Source organism: Scleropages formosus, chromosome 4 (genome assembly GCF_900964775.1).
Source record: "Scleropages formosus chromosome 4, fSclFor1.1, whole genome shotgun sequence".
NCBI lineage: Eukaryota > Metazoa > Chordata > Actinopteri > Osteoglossiformes > Osteoglossidae > Scleropages > Scleropages formosus.
The window spans coordinates 29,700,358-29,723,476 of NC_041809.1; the positions used below are offsets into that span (position 1 = coordinate 29,700,358).

At 39.4% G+C, this 23,119-nt stretch overlaps 2 protein-coding genes across 9 annotated transcripts; both read right to left on the reverse strand.

Annotated features, from left to right (window-relative positions):
- Positions 1 to 35: 35 nt before the first annotated feature.
- On the reverse strand, positions 36 to 22,225 carry LOC108934396 (zinc finger protein 185-like). 8 transcript variants are annotated; one of them, XM_018752148.2, is made up of 18 exons: positions 21,938 to 22,225; positions 20,818 to 20,856; positions 19,809 to 19,923; positions 19,543 to 19,653; positions 17,302 to 17,427; positions 15,151 to 15,255; positions 14,915 to 15,037; positions 11,761 to 11,895; positions 11,317 to 11,448; positions 10,463 to 10,567; positions 9,511 to 9,630; positions 9,065 to 9,121; positions 7,450 to 7,512; positions 7,133 to 7,219; positions 6,158 to 6,199; positions 3,196 to 3,295; positions 2,955 to 3,054; positions 36 to 2,110 (listed from the first exon to the last, which is right to left on the reverse strand). In XM_018752148.2, the coding sequence occupies exons 2-17, from the start codon at positions 20,825 to 20,827 to the stop codon at positions 2,956 to 2,958; spliced, it is 1,530 nt and encodes a 509-aa protein (XP_018607664.2). In that variant the 5' UTR covers positions 20,828 to 20,856; positions 21,938 to 22,225; the 3' UTR covers positions 36 to 2,110; position 2,955. The 8 variants fall into 8 exon arrangements, with proteins under 8 accessions (XP_018607664.2, XP_018607667.2, XP_018607668.2 ...); XM_018752151.2 differs by having other exon boundaries at positions 15,151 to 15,252; positions 19,543 to 19,656; XM_018752152.2 differs by having other exon boundaries at positions 11,317 to 11,376; positions 19,543 to 19,656.
- Positions 3,217 to 4,905, reverse strand: LOC108934398 (protein GVQW3-like). The gene has a single exon (XM_018752157.2). The coding sequence runs from the start codon at positions 4,190 to 4,192 to the stop codon at positions 3,728 to 3,730; it is 465 nt and encodes a 154-aa protein (XP_018607673.2). The 5' UTR covers positions 4,193 to 4,905; the 3' UTR covers positions 3,217 to 3,727.
- Positions 22,226 to 23,119: the final 894 nt, after the last annotated feature.

A 23,119-nucleotide genomic window follows, 5' to 3' on the forward strand; every position in this document is an offset into this window, starting at 1 on the left:
AAAAAAAAAAAAAAAAAAAAAAAAAAAAAACCTAAAACAGTTGTTCAGATTCCCATACTGCACAAAAGAACATCACTAAGAATAGTGAATGTGGAAACACCATGGAATCTTACAAGTGGTTGTCATGGCACCAGACAAGCAAATTCTGTAACCTTGATTTGACCTTAGCGCACTCAGCTTTCAGACATTTCTTCTTAGCCTTTTCTCACGGACAGAATAGACCAACAACAGTGAGAAAAAGCACCCGTAGTCATTCAGTGGTTTACCCATGAAACAGTGGTGTCACCCAGGCTCAAAAAGCAATCCATCTGCCTTGTCTGAAAACCATTGGACAAAGAAGGGATGAACCATTCATTCAGACGAATACATTCTCTGGGTAAAAAGTTGTACACGTATAGTTAGATAAGGACTACACCACAATGATTATGATGCGGGAACATGACCCTCGATCATGCTGCACTTTCTGCCAAAAAATAAATACGTAAAATTGCAGCATTAAACAACTTAATGCATATGTGCTATAATAAAAAAAAAAAAAAAAAGGTAGTGCCGAAATCTTGTAGTGCTATGCATTTAAAGATGTGATGTAGGACTCAAACGTACATGCTCTTGGTACCAATAATGCCAACAGTATTTCTAACCTATTCTGCACTACAAAACAGTTTAAATTTGTCATCTGACACAAATTTATTTTATGTGTGCCGTACAGCAACCGCATTCTACGTATGGTGCTAAACTAGTTCTTGTAGTCAATTTAGCTGTCTATAACTGAGATTACTGCTAAAATAACTAAAACGATATTGTGATTTCATGCACTACACTTGCATGAAAATAATTTGTATTAATATTTGTACGTTTAAAACATTTATTGCTGTGTTGATTGTTATTAAAGATGATTAATTCTTTTGAACTTCTGAATTGAAATTTGGTGATCAAAAAAATTGTTACGCTACACAACATTTAAGCAAAACAGAGACTACTCGTAGAAAGCATGTATTAAACTGCAGACTTCAATTACATCTACTTGTCACCACTGTATTTGGTATTAACATCTTTCTGTGGCAGCAGAATGATTCTTTCTCCCAGTTTCTCCCATATATAAACATACATAAAACCTGCAAAATAAAAGGGTAGATTCATGATTATCAAAAACTGTCAGCAGTCACAAATTATAGCATTTCAGAGCACCATTATATTCATATACTGTATATTCATCAACATTTTTTGTTTGGGGTATTTAGATATTAGAGATTAGTTTCACATGCTTCTACTGAATAGCAAGCCTTTTCCACCAAGGAATTTTCCAAAGCTTGTCACTGTGTGCAGAACAAAAACGAAGCTGCTTACCACGAGTCTATACTTTTTTCCCCCAACAACAGAGTTCAGGAAGAGTAAACATTAAGTTCTGAGAGTAATACTACTTCGGCCCAGAAGAAAGAAAGCTTTTAATTTATTGTTTAGTATTTTATGCATAAATGGTAAACATTTAGGACAAATAACAGTTTCCATTTTTTAAATGATTAAAATGTATAAAATATACAATGAAATTTCTTACTACGAAAATATTTAAAAATTTAAGGAATAATATATTACATGAACTACGTTGCCACGAAACAAAATTTTAAAAAGAGTCATTCTTGAATGAAATATAAAAACTTTTGTTTTCAAGAACCCCTACAGTAAATTGACCCATTTCATGTCTGCCTGCATGTAGCTGTTGTATCAACTTTACTTTTTCTTTATAATAATAATAATAAAAAAAAATAAAAAAAAAAAAACATACTTTTCTGGGATGCAAACACAATCAATTACGCAAACTATAAAGGCATACTTTAGTAACATACTGTAATATTGCTATGAATATTTAATATACTTTGTAGGCCAAACCTCATACTGTAGTGCAAACAACATAATGGTACTACACAAAAACTCATAATGCAGTAGTCTCCAGAAATTATGAGGGGAAAAACAGAAATAATAAAATTTATATGGAAAAAGGCATTCTGTATTACAGATGACTGTATAATTCTCTCTCACCAGTAAAAAAAAAAAAAAAACACAGGTAAAAACGGGAATATTGGTGTTAGCATGACTTCTCCGCTGAGATTACCTGTTTGGAGAAAGGAAAACAAGAAAGCAACAATTTTGAAGAATTAATTGAACTCAAGTCACTCAGCAGAAAACATCTCACAGCTTCGAAGCCTTCAGGCTCTAATCTGCCCATACAGTTTTTCTAGTTTTGTATATCTGGGTATTCAGATTCAAAACTCCATTCAAATGACTGGCTGCACAGGTACATTTTTGAGTGTAAACTGCTTTCAGTGTCCACATATGTGAATTTCCTACGATGGAATGATACACTGTCCAAAACATACTTCTCCTTACGTTCACTGCTTCCAGGAAAAAAATCCAAATTCATACATCCCAAATATGTCAAATGATTAGTTGAAGTGGATGGCCAAATATGGAATCCTAAAATATATGTGGTGTGATTGAATGATCTTTCCAGTTTTTAAATGAACTGGTTTGGTGAGGTACATCTCAGACTACAAAAGTGACATGTGGTATTACTTTATCATCATTACAGGTAATATTGTATAACATGGATCATCAGTGTCAGATAATAAGGCTCCTAAAGTCCCACAGAACACTGAGAAGCTGATCCCTCTACAATCAGTTCAGTGACTGTGCACAAGCTTTAATATGACCACTATGTCCATTTTTTTGTTAATGATAAGAGCTTAATTGATAATCGGAAAAAAGTTTAATTTACATTTATTGCTTTAAAATGTGTTTCTGACATGAAACTCAAAGAAAACAGGTGTCCAGGGTATGATTAACTGGAAAAAAACCGTATGAAAAATTTTACTGTATCTGTAACTATATAAAACAAAAAAACTGAGAACTATGCAAAATCTGCTCGTCGGCCCAAGTGTGAAACTGTCATCGCTTACCTTAACTAATGTTGAAGTAGCAGCTTTCACAACAGACCATGTCCCCACGCAGGTACATATTTTGTAAGAGGTCACCCATGGGCTTACTGCACACCACACACTGTGAAAGAAGCACAAAAGAGAGACATTTTAAAACCCTGCTCTTCTCAAGGCATGACAGCACAAGCATGGTGCTCACAGTACTGCAAAGGGCAGCACAAAATGCGGCAGTGACACAAAGCAGGAAAGAAAGAGAAGGTACCTTAAAGCAGTCGGTGTGCCAGGAGATGTTCAGATGGTTTAGAGTGATCCTACAGTCCTCTGTGAATGGCTTCCCACAAATTGTACAGACGTTACTGCTGCTGCAGAAAACGAGAAGGTGTCATTAAACGGATCATAGTGGGAGCAACGGTGCGGCTGCAGCAGCACCAGCCACGTGTCTCACGTGTCATCATTTTGAAGAATCATGTGTCACCAAACACCTGATTTGCAGCTGACTGAGCACTCAGGAGCGCTTTTCTTTCGACACTACCACCAGATATTTTCACGAGTGAACAGTTTAGCATGAACGCCATGTGAGATGGTCAGTGTGAAGCAATCTGCTGATTTTTCTCCGCAGCTCTCTCTACACTTGCGCTTGGGCTTCTTCCGACCACGTGTTTCACAAAGAACAGCATTAAAACTGCTCTGCTCGAAGCGCTAAAGTTGGATTTTAAAACCGTGTCAAAATCTGGTTCTGATCGGTGTTTGGGGGAGGGGGGTTAAATGCACTGCTGCCTCCACTGTGACCTTGTTCAGCACCATGTTTCGTCACCGACGATGACGCGCTGCAGGAGCCCGTCGTCCCCGTCATCGGCCGCCGTGATCGTGTCGCCGCACGCGAGCCGCTCCTCGGCGAGCATCCGGTGCACTAAACGCTGCGGCGTCCGGAGATCTTGCGTGAGGATCGCGTGGCAGCTTCCGTGCGAAATGTTGAGTCGCTTCGCGATGCTGTCGATCGTGTGCGCTTGGTTCTCGCGCACAATGCGCTGCACCGCGCGGATGTTCTCCTCGGTGCGGCTCGAGACCGGCCGACCGCTCCGGTCGTCATCTCCCAGAGACTCTCTGCCCTCGCGGAACCGCCGATGCCAGGCGAACACAACGCTGCGGCTAAGGGCCTGGTCGCCGTGCGCCTGCTGCAGCATCTGGAGCGTTTCGGTTGCTGATTTACCGAGAAGCTGGCAAAATTTGATGTTGGCTCGCTGCTCAAACGTGGACATCGATTGTTGATTGTTCGTTTCGCCGCAGCGCTGCGCACGCCTTTTCAGCTACACAACTTCTTGTACACGTGTGAGCGACCAGACGCTTGGCGCTATAGATAGTGTAATGCTGTTTGGTTTCAACATACAGTTGCGAGCCACAAAACCCTCGTAACGCGCACATTTATTCAACTCAACTAACAACCAACCGTGGGCAAACTGTTTTCATTGCATGTTAACGGATTGTGTCTTTTTCCCATGAGCCACCTGGGCTATACGGCAACCCGCGAGGCTCAACCTTTGCGAAGCGCCTTCCTTCGTTATAGCAGTAGGCACAGCACGCATGCGCTGATGGCTGGCAATGGGGGCAGCGTTACAGTGGCCAGTCTGCGAACTTATTGATCGTACCTCATATTTACGCGTCACCTCATAGTACATCTGAATATTTTTATTGAAACGGTGCGTGCACATTTGGGAACGCATAATCTAGTCTTCAACTTGACAGGCGGTTGAACATGAAGCAATAGTAGATACTCAAAGAGACTAATGTGGAGAAGGAGGGCTTGAAGTAACTAACAGTTAAAATGAAACAAGTCTCTGAATTTTTGAGATAACTATTCATTATGGGCCTTGATTGTTTTTCAATGAAGTGGTTAGAGCTACTGCCTTTGGATCCAAAAGGCTGATGGTTCAAATCTCACCTACTGCTCCTACTTGAGTATGCTCACCTACTCCAGTATGCTTGAGCAAGGTACTTATCCTAAATTTCTCCAGTAAAAATTACCCAGCTGTATAAATGGTAAACAGTTGTAAGTACCTTACTATTGTAAGTCAATTTGGAGAAAAGGGTCAGATAAATGAATAATTGTAAATGTAATGCAATAAGGAAATATAAATCATCGGTGGGAAGTCACATTAATATGAAATTGTGTTCACCGATAAATGTTTCCTTGTGGTTCATGGTCAAATGTTAAGCAGAAGGTCCTACAAAACAACTGTTAGTTACTCTTGATCTATGTGTTTGTGACATGGTTAAATTATGCTTTAGAAGGTGCACTTCTCACATACAGTATGAACTGCTGTGTATCTAGGAGATGCACCATTTTCTTCTTGCTGTACCATCAGGGGCTGAAGCTGACTGACAGGCTGGATCACCATTACATGGTCATAAGATTGGTGGGGCTGTCACACAGTACAGTCATGCGCCGTGCCAATCTGCACAGCCAGCACCCCGGTAACATGTAGTACCTAATCCTGTGTAGATACATCACAACAGGCATGCTTCTGCTATGTACACTACATCCAACGGTGACAAATGTCTCCATAACTACATTTACTCATTGATGTCTTTCTCCAAAGCAACTTACAATATTCATGTACTTATGATTTAGCCAGCTGAGTAATTTTACTGGAGAAATTTCAAAGCAAGTACCTTGCTCAAGGTTACCACAGCTGGAGTAAGGAATTGAACCTTCAACCTTGGGGTCCAAAGGCAACAGCTCTAACTACGAGACTACCAGCTGTCCCATATTTACATGCTGTCACATGTCAGAGATAAATATACTGCAGGAGACAATTTATTTCTACATCATTTCAAATGAAGACTTCATTAAAATGCACCAGTTTAACTTTGCATCAATAGGGATAATTCTTTCCCAACAACTTTAGGATTACGATATACATGATATACATTTTATATGCTCGGTTTCTGACACGGTCGGTTTCATGGCAGTATAGGAGTGATGCTTCGGGTTGTACTGAATTCACATTTGTGCCTGAAGCTCTTTCATCCGTGAGTCACCAGTTGAGGAAGGGAAAATAAATTGGTGGTGCATTTCTGTTGTGGAAAGATTAATATTTCTATTCCAAGGACTGTTTCTTTCTAGAAGCATGATAGAATATGGCAGCAGAACACAATTTAAAATGTCTTTCTTTTGTTTGATGTTTTTGATGCCCTTCGTTTGAGGAAAGAACAATGAAGCCCACCTCTTTACGGCAGATGGCGTCACACTGGGTGTTTCAGTCTCACTACGGGCACAGAAAACAAACTGTCATTAGCTGTGAAACACATGAAGCGGCATCTTGGCAACAGCTCAATAAAACAAAAAGGTTAAAAAAAAATTAATGATGAGCTAATCATGAATTTTAGAACAGAAAATTTAACTGTTTTGTATTTTATTTGCCATACATTAAAAAGCTACCCACTATGGCATGACTTAAAGGTGTTAGACAACTGGTAAGCTGGGCAAAACGATTTTATAGTAAGGGAGGTTTAATGACTGCAGTCTGGGCTCTTTAGTACCACTGTACCTGATACATTTGCTAATTAACTATGATCTTGTACTCATTTCTCACATCATTATAGTTTCTGCAGCACCAGCTTTTAATAGCTATGTTCTGGTGGGGGTGCTTAATCACACTATGTCTCAGCATGCAGATCAATGTCTCATGTCAGAAGAGTATAAAGTCTTGTCTACCGCATAGGAAGGACATCCTGAGACATCCTTGAGACTTTCAGAGGTACAAGCAAAGATAATTACTCAGTACTATCGTCAGAACAAATGTAAATGTTATTAGTCACACATTTTAAGTCCATACATTTGTAACTATTCTTTTTTTTTTTTTCATTTTATTTTCCTGTTAAACACATGCCACATATGGCTTTAATAATGTATAACATGCATAATAAAACTTGATCTGAGTGATGTCAAACAAAACTGATACATATGTGTATTGTTCTCAGTAAATACTGGTTAATATATTTGTGGGGAGGAGGTTAACAACATTCATGAGAACAGGTTTCTCTTTAAAACTTATTTACTAGGGTGTGATACAATGAGTATGCCTGTTCACATGTCTGTAACTGTCTCTGTCTCCTAATGCATAAATTGTATTTTCTCTGAGATGTACGTCGCTTTGGAGAAAAGCGTCTGCTAAATGAATAAATGTAAATGTTTGCACCTCTTTTCTGTGCTTGGAGGCTCACGGATGTCTAGACGTTCCAGTTTCTCGCATTTCTCCTCTGGGACTTCGGTAGATTCTTCAGGCCTGCAACATCCCACAAAGAATTACAGGTGACCTTCATTCGAGACAGCTCATAAATACAGACAATAAGCAGTGTCTGAGTTTGGGAGTGTACATCTCCTCTGCAATCATATAATGATAAGAGAGAATTAACACTTCAAGTACTTTAACATACAGTGTTTACTTTAGGTACGGTTGGCACAGGGACCTTCAAAGTATGTAAACAAGTAAGTCTAGGAGACTTGAACATGTACCTGCTTTCCAAGCTGGGAGGGTCCTGAACTTTGTTTTCCAAATTCTCCATTGTTTTCTCTGTGCTTAAAGCAATACACACATACAGTATATAGGTGAGACAGATATATTGATTAATCCCTCCATCAAACTTCAATTTTCACTTGTATTCACTTGTATCCACCCAAGCACATTGGTAAATTACACTGTCACTTTAAGCATTCTCATTCTCTCGTTCTGAGTTCTCTGACTGTCAACTGGCATTATTGTTACTACTGTTACCATTATTTATTGTTATTGCTGTCATTGCTGCTATTGTTATTTACTGTCATTGACACTGTTTTGTTTTGTACTGTCATTGTTTTCTCTGTGCAGTATTTCTACTGTCCTTGCCCATAGTCTGTGGAGAAGGATTCAGGAAGATTTTCATGATACATGTACATGGTACTTGTATCTATGACAATAAACTTGAACTATTGTGCAGGGTCATGGTGAACCAGAGCCTATCCCAGAAGCATTAGATGCAAGGCTGGGAGGAAACACCCTGGATGGGACAACAGTCTATCGTAGGGAAGCCACAGACACACACAGACACACACACACAGTCTGAAACCACTCATCCCAAGCGGGGTCGCAGCGAGCCAGAGCCTAACCCGGCAACACGGGGCGCTAGGCTGGAGGGGACACATCCAGGACAGGACACCAGTCCATCGCAAGGCACCCCAAGCAGGACTCGAACCCCAGACCCGCCAGAGAGCAGGACCCAGCCAAGCCCACTGCACCCCCCACACAGACACACACCCACCTATCAATTAGTTCACTACAGCCAGAGTTTAAAGTCACCAGTTCAGCTGAACTGCATGTCTTTGGATTGAGGGGGGAAACTGACACAAACACGGTTAGAACATGGAAATTTCAAACAGACTGAGCGGGGATTAAACCCACATTCTTTCACACCACCCAAGTGCTGTGAGGCAGCAGTGCTATAATAATTCCCTATATATACATACTACTATAGTATACTATAGCCCTATAGTAATTCAAAGTCAGTAATTTCTAAGGAACAATATATGGCAATTAGAGGCACCAGATGCAGTGGAACTGGCTCCACAACCCAATGTGTGTCCTTAATATGCTGATGGCAGTTTATACAGCAGAGCTTCTTTCACTACAGCAACATCTACAAGACTATTTCAATGCTGCCCACACAAATTTTGTTCTGTCTGGCAGTGGAACATGGTTTTTAAATCAATAAGCAAGTTTTAAATTGACAGGAGGGAAACCGGGGGGTTGTTTTCCATGACTTAAAATTCTATTAACTACACATTTTAATATTCTGTTAGACACGAGTAAATTAATTTATTTATAAATATTTATGCAATAAGTCTATTTCTCGTAGAAAATTAACTAAATAAAAACAAAAGAAAAAAATTTTAACATTTAAAGCTGAAAAATACATGTTCAAATCAAGAGATGTTCTCAGTGTTTTTTTTTCTTTAACATTATTTGTATATTGACCATGAGTAAAATATCTCAGAAAAGGTTTATTTTTTTCTTATGTCATCATCATTAGTTATTATTTTAAGCTGTTACAAACAGCTATATAAAAGCTGCTTATAAATCTCAGCGTTTTCCTACCTGGCTGTTGGAGCGATAACTGTGGCTTTGTCTTGGTCTGATTTATTGTCTGTGGAGCTGAGAAACAGAGTGGGACTAAAAATACCATCAGCAGGATCAGCAAAGCTCGACAGTAATACTGTGGTGTAATATAAAAGATTAAGAGATGAAAAGCAGTTAGAGAGTTAATGAACAATACAAAATGGCTTTGTCCATTAAAAAGGAGACACTGATAGAGGAATATTATCGTCTTCAGGAAATAATGGATCAAGTATTAAAAAGTCAGGAAAAAATAATTCAGAGAGCAGCTGTCAGAGAATAATAAAGGAGAGAAAGTATTAAAAGGATGGGATAGGTATAGTGAGGAGAACTCATGGGAAATGGCATGAATAACGGGGTCAAAAAGCATAACGGACAAGGTGAAGACAGAAGGATGAAGAAGTCTGAGGATGTGTAAAGCCACGCACCTTGTTCGAGGTTTTCGTTCAGGTTCTTCAGGACCGGAAGCCTGTTCCGCCGTGAGTTCGTCAGATTTGTCACCTTCACCCTGGGATGGAGCTCCTTCGGTGCTGGTTTCACATTCCGCGCTGTCAGTAACACAAACACACATATGTACAGTTCCTCTGGACAGCGTGTTGTACGTGTTATTTACATATGCACGTTTATGTGGCAATGTTACAGAGGCATTATGACAGGAAGCATCGAAGTGTTACGAAAATCTTTTCCATCATTAACTTAGCTCCAGAGAAAACTTCTTATACAGAGAAATCAAACTGGATGGATGTTGTAATTAAGAACATGATCACAATGTATAACAACAATCAATGTAATATGTCACATGCCCATAAGTTTGATGTTATGAACACTCAGAAATCTTTATTCACGTTATCTGAAGTGTGAGAAAGAACACAAATATCTTGGAATTTAACTTAAGGTCACTCAAAAACAGCTGTTTTATTTGGCTACTGCTGCAGGGTATTCCTGCTGCTCTCCTTGTGCGTGCTTTACATGTTGCATTTACATGTATTCATTCATCAGATGAATAGATTATATATACATCATATATCAGCTGCTCTGAATGTCTAAGCTGCATGTATAGTTTTGTAATTTTTTTTTTTTTTTTTTAACTACACCACCATGAGGTCTGTTTTACAGTAGGTAGAGGAGGAGGAGGAATTTGCAGTTTTATTCAGCGCTCTTCTATCACTGCATGGAGTCTGTGTGTGTGTGTGTCCCAATAGTGTGACATCAGAGCACACATTTGTGATGTGCACAGCGCTGCTGTATGCAGCCTCTTTACTCTTCACCCTCCACTCAGTTGCATCGTCTTTTCAATAATGGTCTTTACAGCAGTATTTTGGGAAAACCTGAAAGTTCTGCTCTCCTATAAATCAGTAAGACGACTCCGGTCAAACTGACCTTGTCCGTGCTGTCGGTTCCTGAACCTTAGCAGCGAAAGGCAAGCGTGGGATGTCCATCTGATCTTCAGGTGGAGCTTCCTGATTAATGAGCTCAGGCTTTGCACTGTTAAAACACACATGGTACTGATTGTTTATATTTCCACAGAACAGTAGCAGTGTAGAGCAATCCAGCAAGACGCAAAGACTAGAACTGATTCGTTTTCATTGCAGAGTCACACTTTAACTGCCACAGTAGGTGTTGTGACATCACATGTGCTCTCCAGTGGACTAAGACATGGTGCTCATCATATCTGGGACAGCTGGTAGAGTAGCGGTTAACACTGCTGCCTTTGAACCCAAAGGGCATTGGTTTGAATCCCACCTCCAGCTGTAGTACCCTTGAGCAAGGTACTTACCCTAAATTGCAACAGTAAAATTACCCAGCTGTATAAATGGGTAAATAGTTGTAGGTAAACTAACATTGTAAGTCACTTTGCAGTAAACAGTCAGCTAAAGGAGTAAATGTAAATCTGTTGTTGAAGGATGTCTCTCTGTACCAGGAAATAGTGCAGAATGTTGTACTTGAGGAACATTTTTCAGTCACCCCATGGTTCAAGAGTACTTAATTTAAGAGAAATTGCTTTCCCTAAACATGTGCAACTTCTGCCTTCAGTTTGATTTAAGAGCTACTTACCCCACATCTGTAAAAGTAAATAGTGGGTGACAGTAGTGTCAACATTTTTCCAAGGGATGTCAGATAATTAGACGTCAGAATTTTGTTTAAATTTAGAAAAAGAGCGAAGATACAGAGATAGAGAAATATAAGTGGATGGTGTGAAAATGAAGGGGAGGAGAACACAAGGGATCACTGACCTGTCCTGCAATGTCCATTCAGGTATTTGGTCTTCGGTGGTAGTGTGCGCTGAAGGGGAACTGTGATGTGGAGTGGAAATATCCTTGGTGTGTTTTGTAGGGACAGCCTGAGTGCAGTCACTGGTCACTGTGCTGTATGACCCAGCAATACACACACATTGGGTGAGCAAGGTACTTTGTTAAACACACACACCACTTGTCCTGAGCATGGTCGGGGCGAGCCGGAACAACACAGGGCATAAGGCTGGAGGGGGAGGGGACACACCCAGGACAGGACACCAGGCCGTCGCAAGGCACCCCAAGCAGGACTCGAACCCCAGACCCACCACACAGCGAGACATGGTTAAACACCAAAACTTGAAATCAGAGGGTTAAGCATTTCAGCTTCTACAATGGAGAGTGTGAAAATGAAAAAGTCACAGGAAGCCGATAAGACTTCAACACCTTGTGGTGGCGGATGGTTCTGGGGCTTTTGATGTTTGCAGTGTCGATGGTTTGTGTTCTTCAGCGTCAGAGAAGCAGGCGGCTGGTGAGGAAGTGTGTTCTGGTGAAGGTACTTCCTTGGCATCAGTCACTATGCTGTAATGCAAATACACACAACGACAGAATACAAATAGGAGCTTTAGGGGAGGGAGCCACAGGTGTGATGTCGTTGGGAGCGGGAACTGTCACAGGTCATGTCTTCTGTCACGGACACCAGTATTTTCATAATGTCATATTTAGTACTGATGAGTATTAGTTCCAGGCTTAACAGATGCCTAAAAGCTGTCATTTATTTAGTTTATATACACAATTGAATATTTTACTGAAACAATTTAGGCTGCAATCATGGGTGCAACACCAGGTCCCTTCATGGGGCTTGAGCTCATAATATCCAAAGCATGTCATAATACATAATGATACCTTGAAGGGTTATTTTGTGTTTCAGACCATACAGCCTATTCCATGTGTTCAAAGTTAAAAGGGATAAATAAAACAAGTTTAAAAAAAAAAGAATAAGAAAGCCATGTAGGTGAGATAGAGGGGGGGGTGACGCCTTCAGCCTTGTGCCCTGTGTTACCAGGTTAGGCTCTGGGTCGCTATGACCCCGCTTGAGATTAGCAGTTTCAGACTGTGTGTGTGTGGGTGAGATATCCATGGCTCCACATTCTGTGATGCACTGCTACAGATTTCCTCTGCCTATAGCAATTCATGATACTCGGCTTCGCCCCCCAAGCTCTACAGGAAACACAATCACATTAAAACATACTATCGTTTCATTTACTTCCGGCGATTCCAGTAAATGTTTGGCTTTGACACATCTGTAAAAATGATTCCATAAGATAAATTAACTTTTTGCTAATATCCACAATGAATCTATTTCATAAGGCCCCAGATGGCTGCAATGTTATCCAATGTGTTTTAACCAACATAACGTGTATAACTTTTGCACCGGTCATGGCACAGAGCAGCTCACTGAAGTGTGCGTGTGTGTGTGTGTGTGCGCTGACAGGCTCGGCGGTTTTTTCACACATTTACGGCAAACGTGTTAATTTCCTACAGTGCTCCCTATAAATCCATTGTGACACATTTATGGGGGAGTATCATAACTCCAAGGCTTACATTTAATGGTTTGTGAATTTATTTTTGTAGCCCCTCCTTGATTTGTGGTGGTGACCCCACGAGGTCTATTCTACCACCTTTTTGTGTGCTGTGGTGAGCCTGAGGTTCATTTCAGATTTGCCAATCATGATATTGTCACCTATTTGTAAGGATTTAGATTTTTCTTTTTTTTTTTTTGCAATATTCCGGTAGCGCCTCCAGGTGGCTGAAGAAGTCATGACATATGACTGATTTTTGGTGGATATTTTCTTTTCCTGCAGTAGTCAAATATGGTACTATTTTATCTAAATACCCAACCCAAATATTGTGTTGTATTGTGCTGTTTGGTTATGAAAGCTCCAATACTCATACCAGGTTTTACAAACATGATATTCACTTGGGGAGTATTATAGTGATGGGACAAAGCATCTTAAAATGCCAAAAAAATGTTTTAATAAGAATTTTGCTATAACAACCAAATGCTTAATCATGTTGACTTTATTTTATTTTTATTTTTTAATAGTGGCTTTTGAAATTAAAATTATGTTAATGTATTCCTACACTGATAAACTCAAAGCCAGGCAACCTGAAACTTCACTGGATATTTTCTTTAACCAATACCTCATCTAGTTAAGATAGAGAACAGTCTGAAAGATCTTGAAAAAACAACCAAAATTTCTGGGAAAATACTGCAATGGTACTGGCTTGTGGTGGCCACAGTTTTTTAATGTACCAAGATGCCTTGAGCAGCATGAACCAGCCCAGTGCTTCTGGAAAAGACTGTGCTTCAGTGACCTCTGGGTAGCCACCAGCTGCTGTCAAAATGCAATTAAAATACTGGAGACCTCAGATGTTTATATTAAAAAGTTGCCTAAGGGATTGATGCAAATGGACAAAGTTTTGGAGCACTTGAACACAGTGACTAAGTTTTGAAAAATGAGCAAAAGGTACAGGGGTTTTAAAAAAAAAATTTGGAAACTTTGTTTCAGGGCTTCTAAATATCTCAATGTATCAAACAAGACTGAAATGCAATGACAGAAATAAAAAATATTTTAACATGTCTTTTTGGCAAAACAATTTTAGGTGCCAAAAATCTGCAGATGCAATTGCAAAGGTTTTAAATTATTTAATGTTCTTCAGTGAAGAGTGAATTCATTTCAAAGGCCTAAATCGCAAGAGCTTTAAGGGCAAGGATGAAATCACTGAAAAGCATCAAGGGAAGTTTTTAGAGGTATCAAAACTGAATACCTAGTATCACTGTAAGCAAAGGAGAATGATCATTAAATGGAAGGTGAGCTATACTACTGTAGTAAACACAGTAAATAACGGAGAGGTTTGTAGGTGGTACTGTGCAGATCTCGCCTCTCCTTAACAGTTACTGGAAAGCATGGAAGGAGCAAGGTGAAAATAGATTTAACATTGCACAAATACAAGAGGATAACCTCTTTCAGTGGGCTAATGACTTAAAGGTGAAATACCAAAGACTTAAACTGGCTGAAGAATAAAAAGTAGATGTGTTTGAGAGGCCAAACCAAAGACCTGAAGTGGTCCCCATTCAACTGAAGCCGTTTCATCAAGCTGGTGTGGAGGCTAGGTGTTCCCACATAAGAGTTACAAGAATAGGCCTTAATACTGATGCGATCAATGCGTTTTGACCTTTTCAGACATTTACTGTGCATTATGTGACCCTTAGAAGTCCACGTCTGAGTATTTGGGTCTTTGAATTCGAATAGATTACAAATTTTTTTAAAAAGTTTGCGTCATTTCACAAAATCATGGGAAAACCACAGCAACAGTGTACATAGTTTTGTTAGAAAGCATGTATTAAATAGCCAATTTAAATAGCCACTTTATTGTTAAAGCCAAGACATGTCAGCACCAATTTGGTAAACTCAGATTTTGGTGCATTTAGACAGGAATAGTATTTAATTTCTAATGGCATGGTAATGTACATTTATTGTGCAAGTCATCTATATCCAAAACCCATATTTTATATAAATATGGACTATTGACTAACCATTGCGCAGCTGATGAGTCAGGTATTTCGACTTTGGGCACAGTGTCTTCGGGGATGCTGACAGATAGTGAAGAATTGTCCTCCAGAGAAGAAATGTCCTTGATGGGCACATCAGCCATTGATCTATATTTCACCACCACAAAAAGTCATGTACAAAACACAGTATGAGGTGCCATTAGAACAAAAAGCACTGGTAGGCAGGGAACGCTGATATCATTGTAAAACAGAAAACTCACCTTTGAGTTTTTGAGTCAGGAGCATTAGGGGTGTTTGCCAAAGTTCTGACATCTGCCTTTATCTTAGGTAGAGCTTCTTGACCGCTAGTATTACCCTTTACACTGCTAACAAACACATACCAGGTATAATATGTCAGTGAGCTATAAAAAGACATATGCATACATATATAGACCAAAAGCTATATATACTTACGCATATGCTTAATTTAACTCCTATAAAGAGGTTTGATGCAGAACTATTTAAAACATAAAACTTATCTCCTTGACTGGGGTGTTGGTTCAGGTGCTTTAGGTACTGAAGTGACAGGTTTGACATCTGCTAGACTTAGAGACAGATCCCTCAGCACTGTCACTCTGAACAACATAAACACGTATCAGAAATATATTTGCTGCCTTTGGGGTCGTTGATCAAATATTGAAACGTTTCATAATATGTATATAAATGGATGAATGGGATGTTAAAATAAGCTTACAAAAGATGTACTCTTCATGTCTTAAGAAACCAAATGTTAATACAGAGAGACAACAGAACATACCCTGGCTCTACATTCACCATGCAAAGAGTTTCAGCGGTCAAAGCATGACTTTAACATCTACTTCACTCTGCGTGGGAGCTCCCTTAGTAACAATCGACACATACTTAGGACGGTAGAGACTGAGCTGTGAACAGAGACTGAAATGTGCCACTGCTGTTGGTCCTGAAAAATATAAACACCCAGAGCAGACAGGAGAGCTCAGTCCACATGTATAGACACTGTCTTGCATGTTGGATCAGGGGTTGTAGGAATGGACGCTCATTGTGGAAGCTTTGCTTCTCTCTGACCTGCAGCATCCTGATTACTTTTGCTAGCCTTCTTACCCCACACACACACACACACACACACACACACACACACACACACACACACACAGTCTGAAGCTGCTTGTCCCAAGTGGGGTCGCGGCGAGTCGGCGCCTAACCCGGCAACACAGGGCATAGGGCTGGAGGGGGAGGGGACACACCCAGGATGGGATGCCAGTCCGTCACAAGGCGCCCCAAGCAGGACTCAAACCCTAGGCCCATCAGAGAGCAGGCACAGGCCAAACCCGCTGCACCCCCCCCCCCCCACTAGCATTCTGCAAAACATACATAAACACACTGTACATATTTTCTATGTCTATATCAGTATAGGGAAGACTTGAAAAAAGCTGTTCATGCTCAAAAATCTGCAAATGTTGATGAGCTGTAGCAGTTCTGCATTGAACAGTGCGGAACTGCGGCAAAATTTCTCCACAGCCAATGGCTAAAGGAGGTGCTTAATTGCAGTCATTGCAGCTAAAGGTGGTGCATCCAATTATATTACTTGTTCACACATTTCATTCAGGTAATTGCACATTTCATTATCTATCCATCGTTAACAACTGCTTGTCCCGAGCGCAGGTCACAGTGAGCCGGAGCCTAACCTGGCAGCGCAGGGCTCAAGGCTGGAGGGGACACACCCAGGACAGGATGCCAGTCCATCGCAGGGCACCCCAAGCAGGGCTCGAACCCCAGACCCTCCACAGAGGGGAACCAGCTGAACCTACCGCACCACCACGGCGCCCCCTTGTCATTTCAGTATCCTCCACAATAAAGAAATTACAAACAATGCCGATATCACTTTTTCTCTGAATTGTTCATATAGTACTAAAACTGACAAAAATTTAATGAAATTTCACTAAAAATTGGAAAGGAGCAAATTTTTTTCACAGCACTGTAATATGTATTTATAGATGCATATATGCACACACACAGTATGTCAACTGAAATGCATTTCACCATAAGCATCAATAGCATCTTGTGTTAAGGTTTAGGCTCTCACCTGTTTTGAGAAATTTACATTTATTCAGTTAGCTGATGCTTTTCTCCAAAGCAACTTACAATGTTAAGGTTACAATTATTTATCCATTTATACAGCTGGGTAATTTTACAGGAGCAATTCAGGGTAAGTACCTTGCTCAAGGGTACTACAGCCAGAGGTGAGGCTCAAACCTGCAACCTTCAGGTTCGAAAGCAGTTGTTCTAACCACTACGCTACCAGCTGTCCCATAAAATACCTTCATCCCTATGATGAAACTCACCATTTAACTTTCTTTCACAGCAGATGTGAACATAGAGATGAGATTTCTCACCCTTTCAGTGGTGCGGACTCAAGGGCTGCTTCTTGGGGTGAAACGATAGGTTCGGAAGTGACCGCCGGAACAGTAGTGACGTCCTTCAGAGTTTCAGCAGAGGTGCATTCGTTATTATCTTGCGCCCTACACGCGAGAAGTACCAGCGCAAAAACAAAGAAAAGTTGGTGGTGAAAAAAATTAAGTAATGCTGCCTCTTCAATGGATTTTAAATTTGATATTTCTTTAAGTTTTTTTTTTTTTTTTTTTTTTAAACTTTGCTACCAGAAGGCTAAAACTGAAACTAACTACACAACCACCATGAACTGATTTGGGGCTAAAGACTGTGTACCGGGATCTGTTGGAAAGGAATTCTATTCATATCATGCTTTAATTTCGGAAATGATCAAAGGTAGATTATTGGATGGAAATTTAGATCCAAGAAGTTCAGGCACTCTCATGCAGAAGTTCTTCTGGCTATTGCTCATGTAAAGAGCCAACACACTGACAGCTGAATTATGTGATGTAAGAGATCTGGGCCAAAAATTATCAAAACCTGCATAAATTCATAGTTTTGGCACAGGATTACCTATATTACTTTGGTTAAGAAGAGGAGGAAGATGTGCAGAAACTATTGTAGAGGACTCAAAACAAATGCGAAATGCACAATAGGCATAGGCACTGTGATTACATCAATCGGGGAGAAAATTTCAGGTGTAAATGGGGTAGGAATAGGACAGCCTGGGAACCAATGCTCACAGAAATGTTTTGCAAGACTCCTCAGTTCTGAATTACAAATAAAGTCCCCCCCCTTTCTCCATTAACTAGCAGCACTGATGTCTGGTAGGTAGTTTTTTTTTTTTTTTTTTACTCAAAGCACAGGTGGTGTAGTTCAGAGGAATTTCAATGAAGTTTTTTTTTTTTTATGCTTTTCTTTTGGTATTCAAGATGCTGCTTCATGGTGTGGAATATTTTATGCTCATCATATTGCGCCGTATTCCTCCTCTGAAGCAGAAGCAGTCTCCATCACCCCCATCCTGGCATGGCCCTAATTCTGCATTCCAGTTCCTTCCCCACTACTTCGGTCAGATTGAGGCTGGGCATTCCAATCTTATTGAATTAATCGATATTTTCATTGATCCTTCAATTCTGGCACCATTTTTAGTAACCAGTGGTTTATTGCAACTCTTGGCAAAGCAGATCTGTGAAACGACCGAGATTTCAAATGGACAGACGGAGCTAAACTCTTGATAAGATCCCAATCCCCACTGTACTGTTGGAGTCCCTACTTGAACAAGGTACTAACTCAAAGTTATTCCTCTCCCTACACAGTATAAACACATAACCATTGATGAGCTTATGGATCTTTAGATCTACAATACCGAGTTAATTGTAACAATTACAGTTCACATTAATTGATCAGTGGAACCTCAACAACGCAGGTCACTTTCCTATTCCTTTCAGTTCCATTTTCATATTCTTTCTTACCTTATCTTTTAACAACCAGGTATGAGCTGTTGGAACAGAAAGCTATTGTTTGAAAAAGCAGGTTTCAGCTGGCTATTGCTCAAGGCAGATAACCATGCCAAAAGCATTCCTCTGTAAAAACGAACCTGGGGAAGCTGGTAGTGTAGTGGTTAGACGGCTGCCTTTATACCCAGGTTCAAATCCCAGGCCTGAAGTACCCTTGAACAAGGTACTTACCCTAAATTGCTCCACTGTAAATTACCCAGCTATATAAAGAGGCGAATAACTGTTGGTAGCTTAACATTGTAAGTCGCTACAGAGAGATGAGTAAATGTTTGTCGTTTGGGGCTGTGGGCGACAACAGTGCCTTATGACTGGCCTTCCTAAAAACTAGACTCTGTGGTAAAGAAACAACTTTCGAATGGATTTATGCACATAAATTAATGTGATTGTTTCCTGTCAGAGGCCACGGTTCTCCTTTTTTCATTGTGTTGGCTCACATGATCAAGGATGTAGGGGATTTAATGTTAGATTGGAGGCAAAAAAAAAACCATTTCAACTCAACAAAGATCTTACGCCAGAATCAAAATTTATAACCTTTACACTTTTTCCTCCATGGTTATTACTATGGATATTTTTATTACTCTTTAAATTAGTAGTAATACAAATTCTAAGTGTTTTCAAAAGAGCATCCTTTCTGAAATGTAAGGTTACTTGACAAGAGGAGTCAGTCTAGTTTAGTCCACATGTCAGTGTGCTGTAAGCCAAAGAGCTGATTGTCTGAACATCTCAAACCTATTTGTTGAGGCAGTGTTTGTGATGCCAGGTGAGGCTGGGGGAGAGATTGCTGTCTTGGGTTCATTCACGAAACTCAACTGGCGTTGTTGATCTCTCCATTCTGTAGTCCTGCTGGTATAACAGTGTAGAAATTCACCAGTTGTTTTGAAGTCAGTGTCCATCACTGCCTCCAAAACAATGAAATACAACTTTTATCATTGATGTTATGGAGGTGGATTGCACTGATCGACCTGCACCTATTTTCCCGCTGCCCATTCTCCTACCGCGACTTTTCCTCTTCCTCCTCCTCAACATTTTTGTGGTGCTTTATCCAGCTCCCGTCTCTCTTCAGAAATGTCCGAACCTTCATACTACGAAGCACTGTCTCTCTGTCAGCCTCTGCAAGTCAGTAAACATCAGCTCTAGAAAAATACACACTCTATTACTCTCATAGGAACCTTAAAACTGCAATAAGTCTAGATCTCTAAACATTAATGTATAGTCATCACAATGTCTTGTGCTCATGGGAAAATACAAAGCAAAACAAAATTTCACATGATTAAAATGCACCCTTTACTAATTTTTTTATATATATATGAATGACATATGAATGAGTAAAAAAAGAGCAATAGGATTTCACAACATGAGGGAAAAAACTGAAGGGTTACTCTGGTATTCTTCACAGTTGCTTGTATACAAAGAAATGTCTGCATGGGGAAAAAGGGCAACCAAGGCAATTACTGTCATACAAATTTATGCCAGTATAATAAAAACCCTCTTTGGCTTGCCTCAAGTACATGAAGCAAATAATTTCCGAGTTCTCTCATAATGCTTTATGAGAAGCTAAGTTTTACTAAGCTAGTTGCTCAGGATTATGATATACATTACTGGAAAATGTGAGGACATCACAGTATCATTTGAGCAATTTCTTTTTTAAACAGAAGGACATAAATGGGATGAAAAAAATGAGACACTGAGAACTTGTGAATGTTCTCTTTATGTGCTTCATATGTTTAATCCGGGTAAAGCAAGAGACTGAATGTGGGTAAGGAGCATTTATTTTGAGTGGAACAAGGTCCAGGTATCAAAGATAATGTAGAAAAATGACTAATGGCACTGTGGTGAACATCTAAATTTAGTCATTTGGCAAGCACTTGACGTTCAACTTAGGGTTTAAAAAAAAAAAAAACAAACCGATTAAAGTAGACAAAGTATAGACTACCATGTGTGTATTTAATGACTAAGTAAAGAAATAACTCAAATTAAACCACAATGAAAATGGTTAATACCCACCTTTCGACATAGTCAGCAGATTCCTTTGCGCTGGTAAACCTGTATATAACAAAAATAAAAGCTGCCTAATAATTCATCAAAATGATGGTACAATAAAACCAGTAGCCTTGTACTATGTATTTCCCATTGAACTGCATTTTGGGGACCATGTTATGTATTAGGTTCTGCTATAATAACCTAAAACTGTTCAAAGAAAAGCTCATTTTCATTTACTGCATATTCTTTAAGCACATTCTGAGGTCACAGTGTTTCTCCACTGTGGAACGAACATGAACACAACAAAATCATCAGGAAATGAGATTCAGGTGAACATCGCAGAGATTGCACAAGTGCCGTGAGCTTAGAAGAGTACAGTTGATTCATCTAACTGATTTCCTTCTTGAATATCACCCTCACCCACATTGACTGGGTTTTGCTTTCCCAGCATTCACTGCTCAGGTACCCAGCATATACTGTGTTGCATCTGTACATGACGAGCATGGAATATATAGCATTTAAAAGAAATAATTATCAATTATGATTATACCACTCATTACAGACAGTATTTATGATCAGAAAACCTAATTTAGCATGTGCCCTTCCACAAATGTATGAAAAAGCTGTAGAATGGATAATGATAGCTTTTATATTCTATTGGCTAAAAATGCATTAAAACTTGAGTTTAGAACTGTAAAAACATTGATTAAAAACATTTATATTTTACATAATGTTAGTGTTAATATACATTAATTTTGTAAAAGATCTATCCGTTGTAAAGGTAAAGCCTGGGGGGAAATGTCAGCTTCAAGGCATAAAAACACGCAATACACGCAATTCAGTTCAATTCATACTTCAGAATGAAATTTAATGTGAATTCATTTCTTCTAGTTTCTCAGCAAGTTCACACCATCATCGAAAGATTGCCACATGTGCACTTCAAATAAATTTTTAAGTATTCATTTTGATTCAGGCCCACATTTTATAGCTGAGCGTTGAAAGGACAACACAGTAAGACTTTTTTTTTTTTTTAAAAAATTCTGAAAGAGCAGAACATCACATCACTGTATTAGACTGTAGCTCTGCTGTGTTCCCCAATGCTGCAATCAAAAGTTCTGGCGTCAGGCACAAAACGTAAACTCACCTGGAGAAAATGGGTGAATTCCTGTTTAGGTGTCCTTGTATCGGTTTCCTCTCCTGGCTGGAGGACACCTGCTGGTCTGAGCAGTTGACTCGGTCTTCACTGCAGATCTGAGATCAGTCACAGAGGAACTAACCTTGTAGGTGAAGTTTCAACCCTGCCCTCATAAGCAGGAGGGGCAAATGTGTTACTTGGAAAATAAGGTGGGGGTGGACAACCTGTTTCTTGATCTTATCAAACTTCCATTTTTTGTTTTAAGCAGGTGTTGAATTACTTTCAAAACCCAAAATAAAGGGGATACTGTAATTACCAGGAAAGACAGTGATCAAGTTTGAAGGCATTCCTCTGCTGAAAGTTATATCTATACCTATTCTACGAGAAATTTTATATTCTGTCAGATTCCCAGAATAAGTGTACCAAGTGGAGCCATACTTTTTTAAATGATTGACGTGGCTCTATATTCAAGGAATTTTGAGTAGGTGAAGGTTATCACACCAGTAAACCTATAACCTGTAATGTTCCCAGGATAAATTAAAGTGGCTGGAGCAGCTTCTTACTTATAATGCAGCAAAAAAAAAAAATAAAAAAATTCCCTGCAAATATCCTATAATGATGTACTGCATTAAGGTACACTATGTAAAGTAGGAATAAAAAGATACTAGTAAATTACAGCTAAGTAAATGTATTTCCATTTAAGTTTTGATGCTTCATTAAGTATTCCCTTTCATTTTGGTAATAAAGCACACAAAATGTTCCTTAATTACACAATGTAAAAAAAAAAAATTGACAATTTTTGACATGTTCCATTCATGTTCCATTTTGTTACATTAAACATATTTTTAGTGTTGTCATACTTTGTCAGTTTTTAGAAAAATATTCCACATTCTTGCAATTAGTAAATTTTGATAATTTTTGGCACCGGGTTCCAAGCACCAAATATTCCAGTACCTTTTAGGATCTGACATTTCTTAGAATGTCCTGGTGCCTTCTACAATCTTCCAATGGCTGTAAAGTACCAAACTAGAAAAGACTTTAGAAGAATGTGGTATTTTTTGCAATCAGTAAACTAATCAATGCAAAAATCTACATGAGAACTTTGAAAATAAAATTTAACATCTCAGGAAATAAGTTTAATTGGAATTACATAACCCCATTAATGCAGTCTGCCATACCATCCAAACCAAA

Coding starts and splice junctions, on each gene's coding strand:
- LOC108934398 (XM_018752157.2), bottom strand. CDS start 4,192: ATGTCCACGTTTGAGCAGCGAGCCAACATCAAATTTTGCCAGCTTCTC.
- LOC108934396 (XM_018752146.2), bottom strand. Junction 19,657..19,808: donor GAGGAAGAGGAAAAGTCGCG/GTAGGAGAATGG, acceptor CTGTTATACCAG/CAGGACTACAGAATGGAGAG. Junction 15,256..17,301: donor GAGTCCGCACCACTGAAAGG/GTGAGAAATCTC, acceptor TGTGTTTGTTAG/CAGTGTAAAGGGTAATACTA.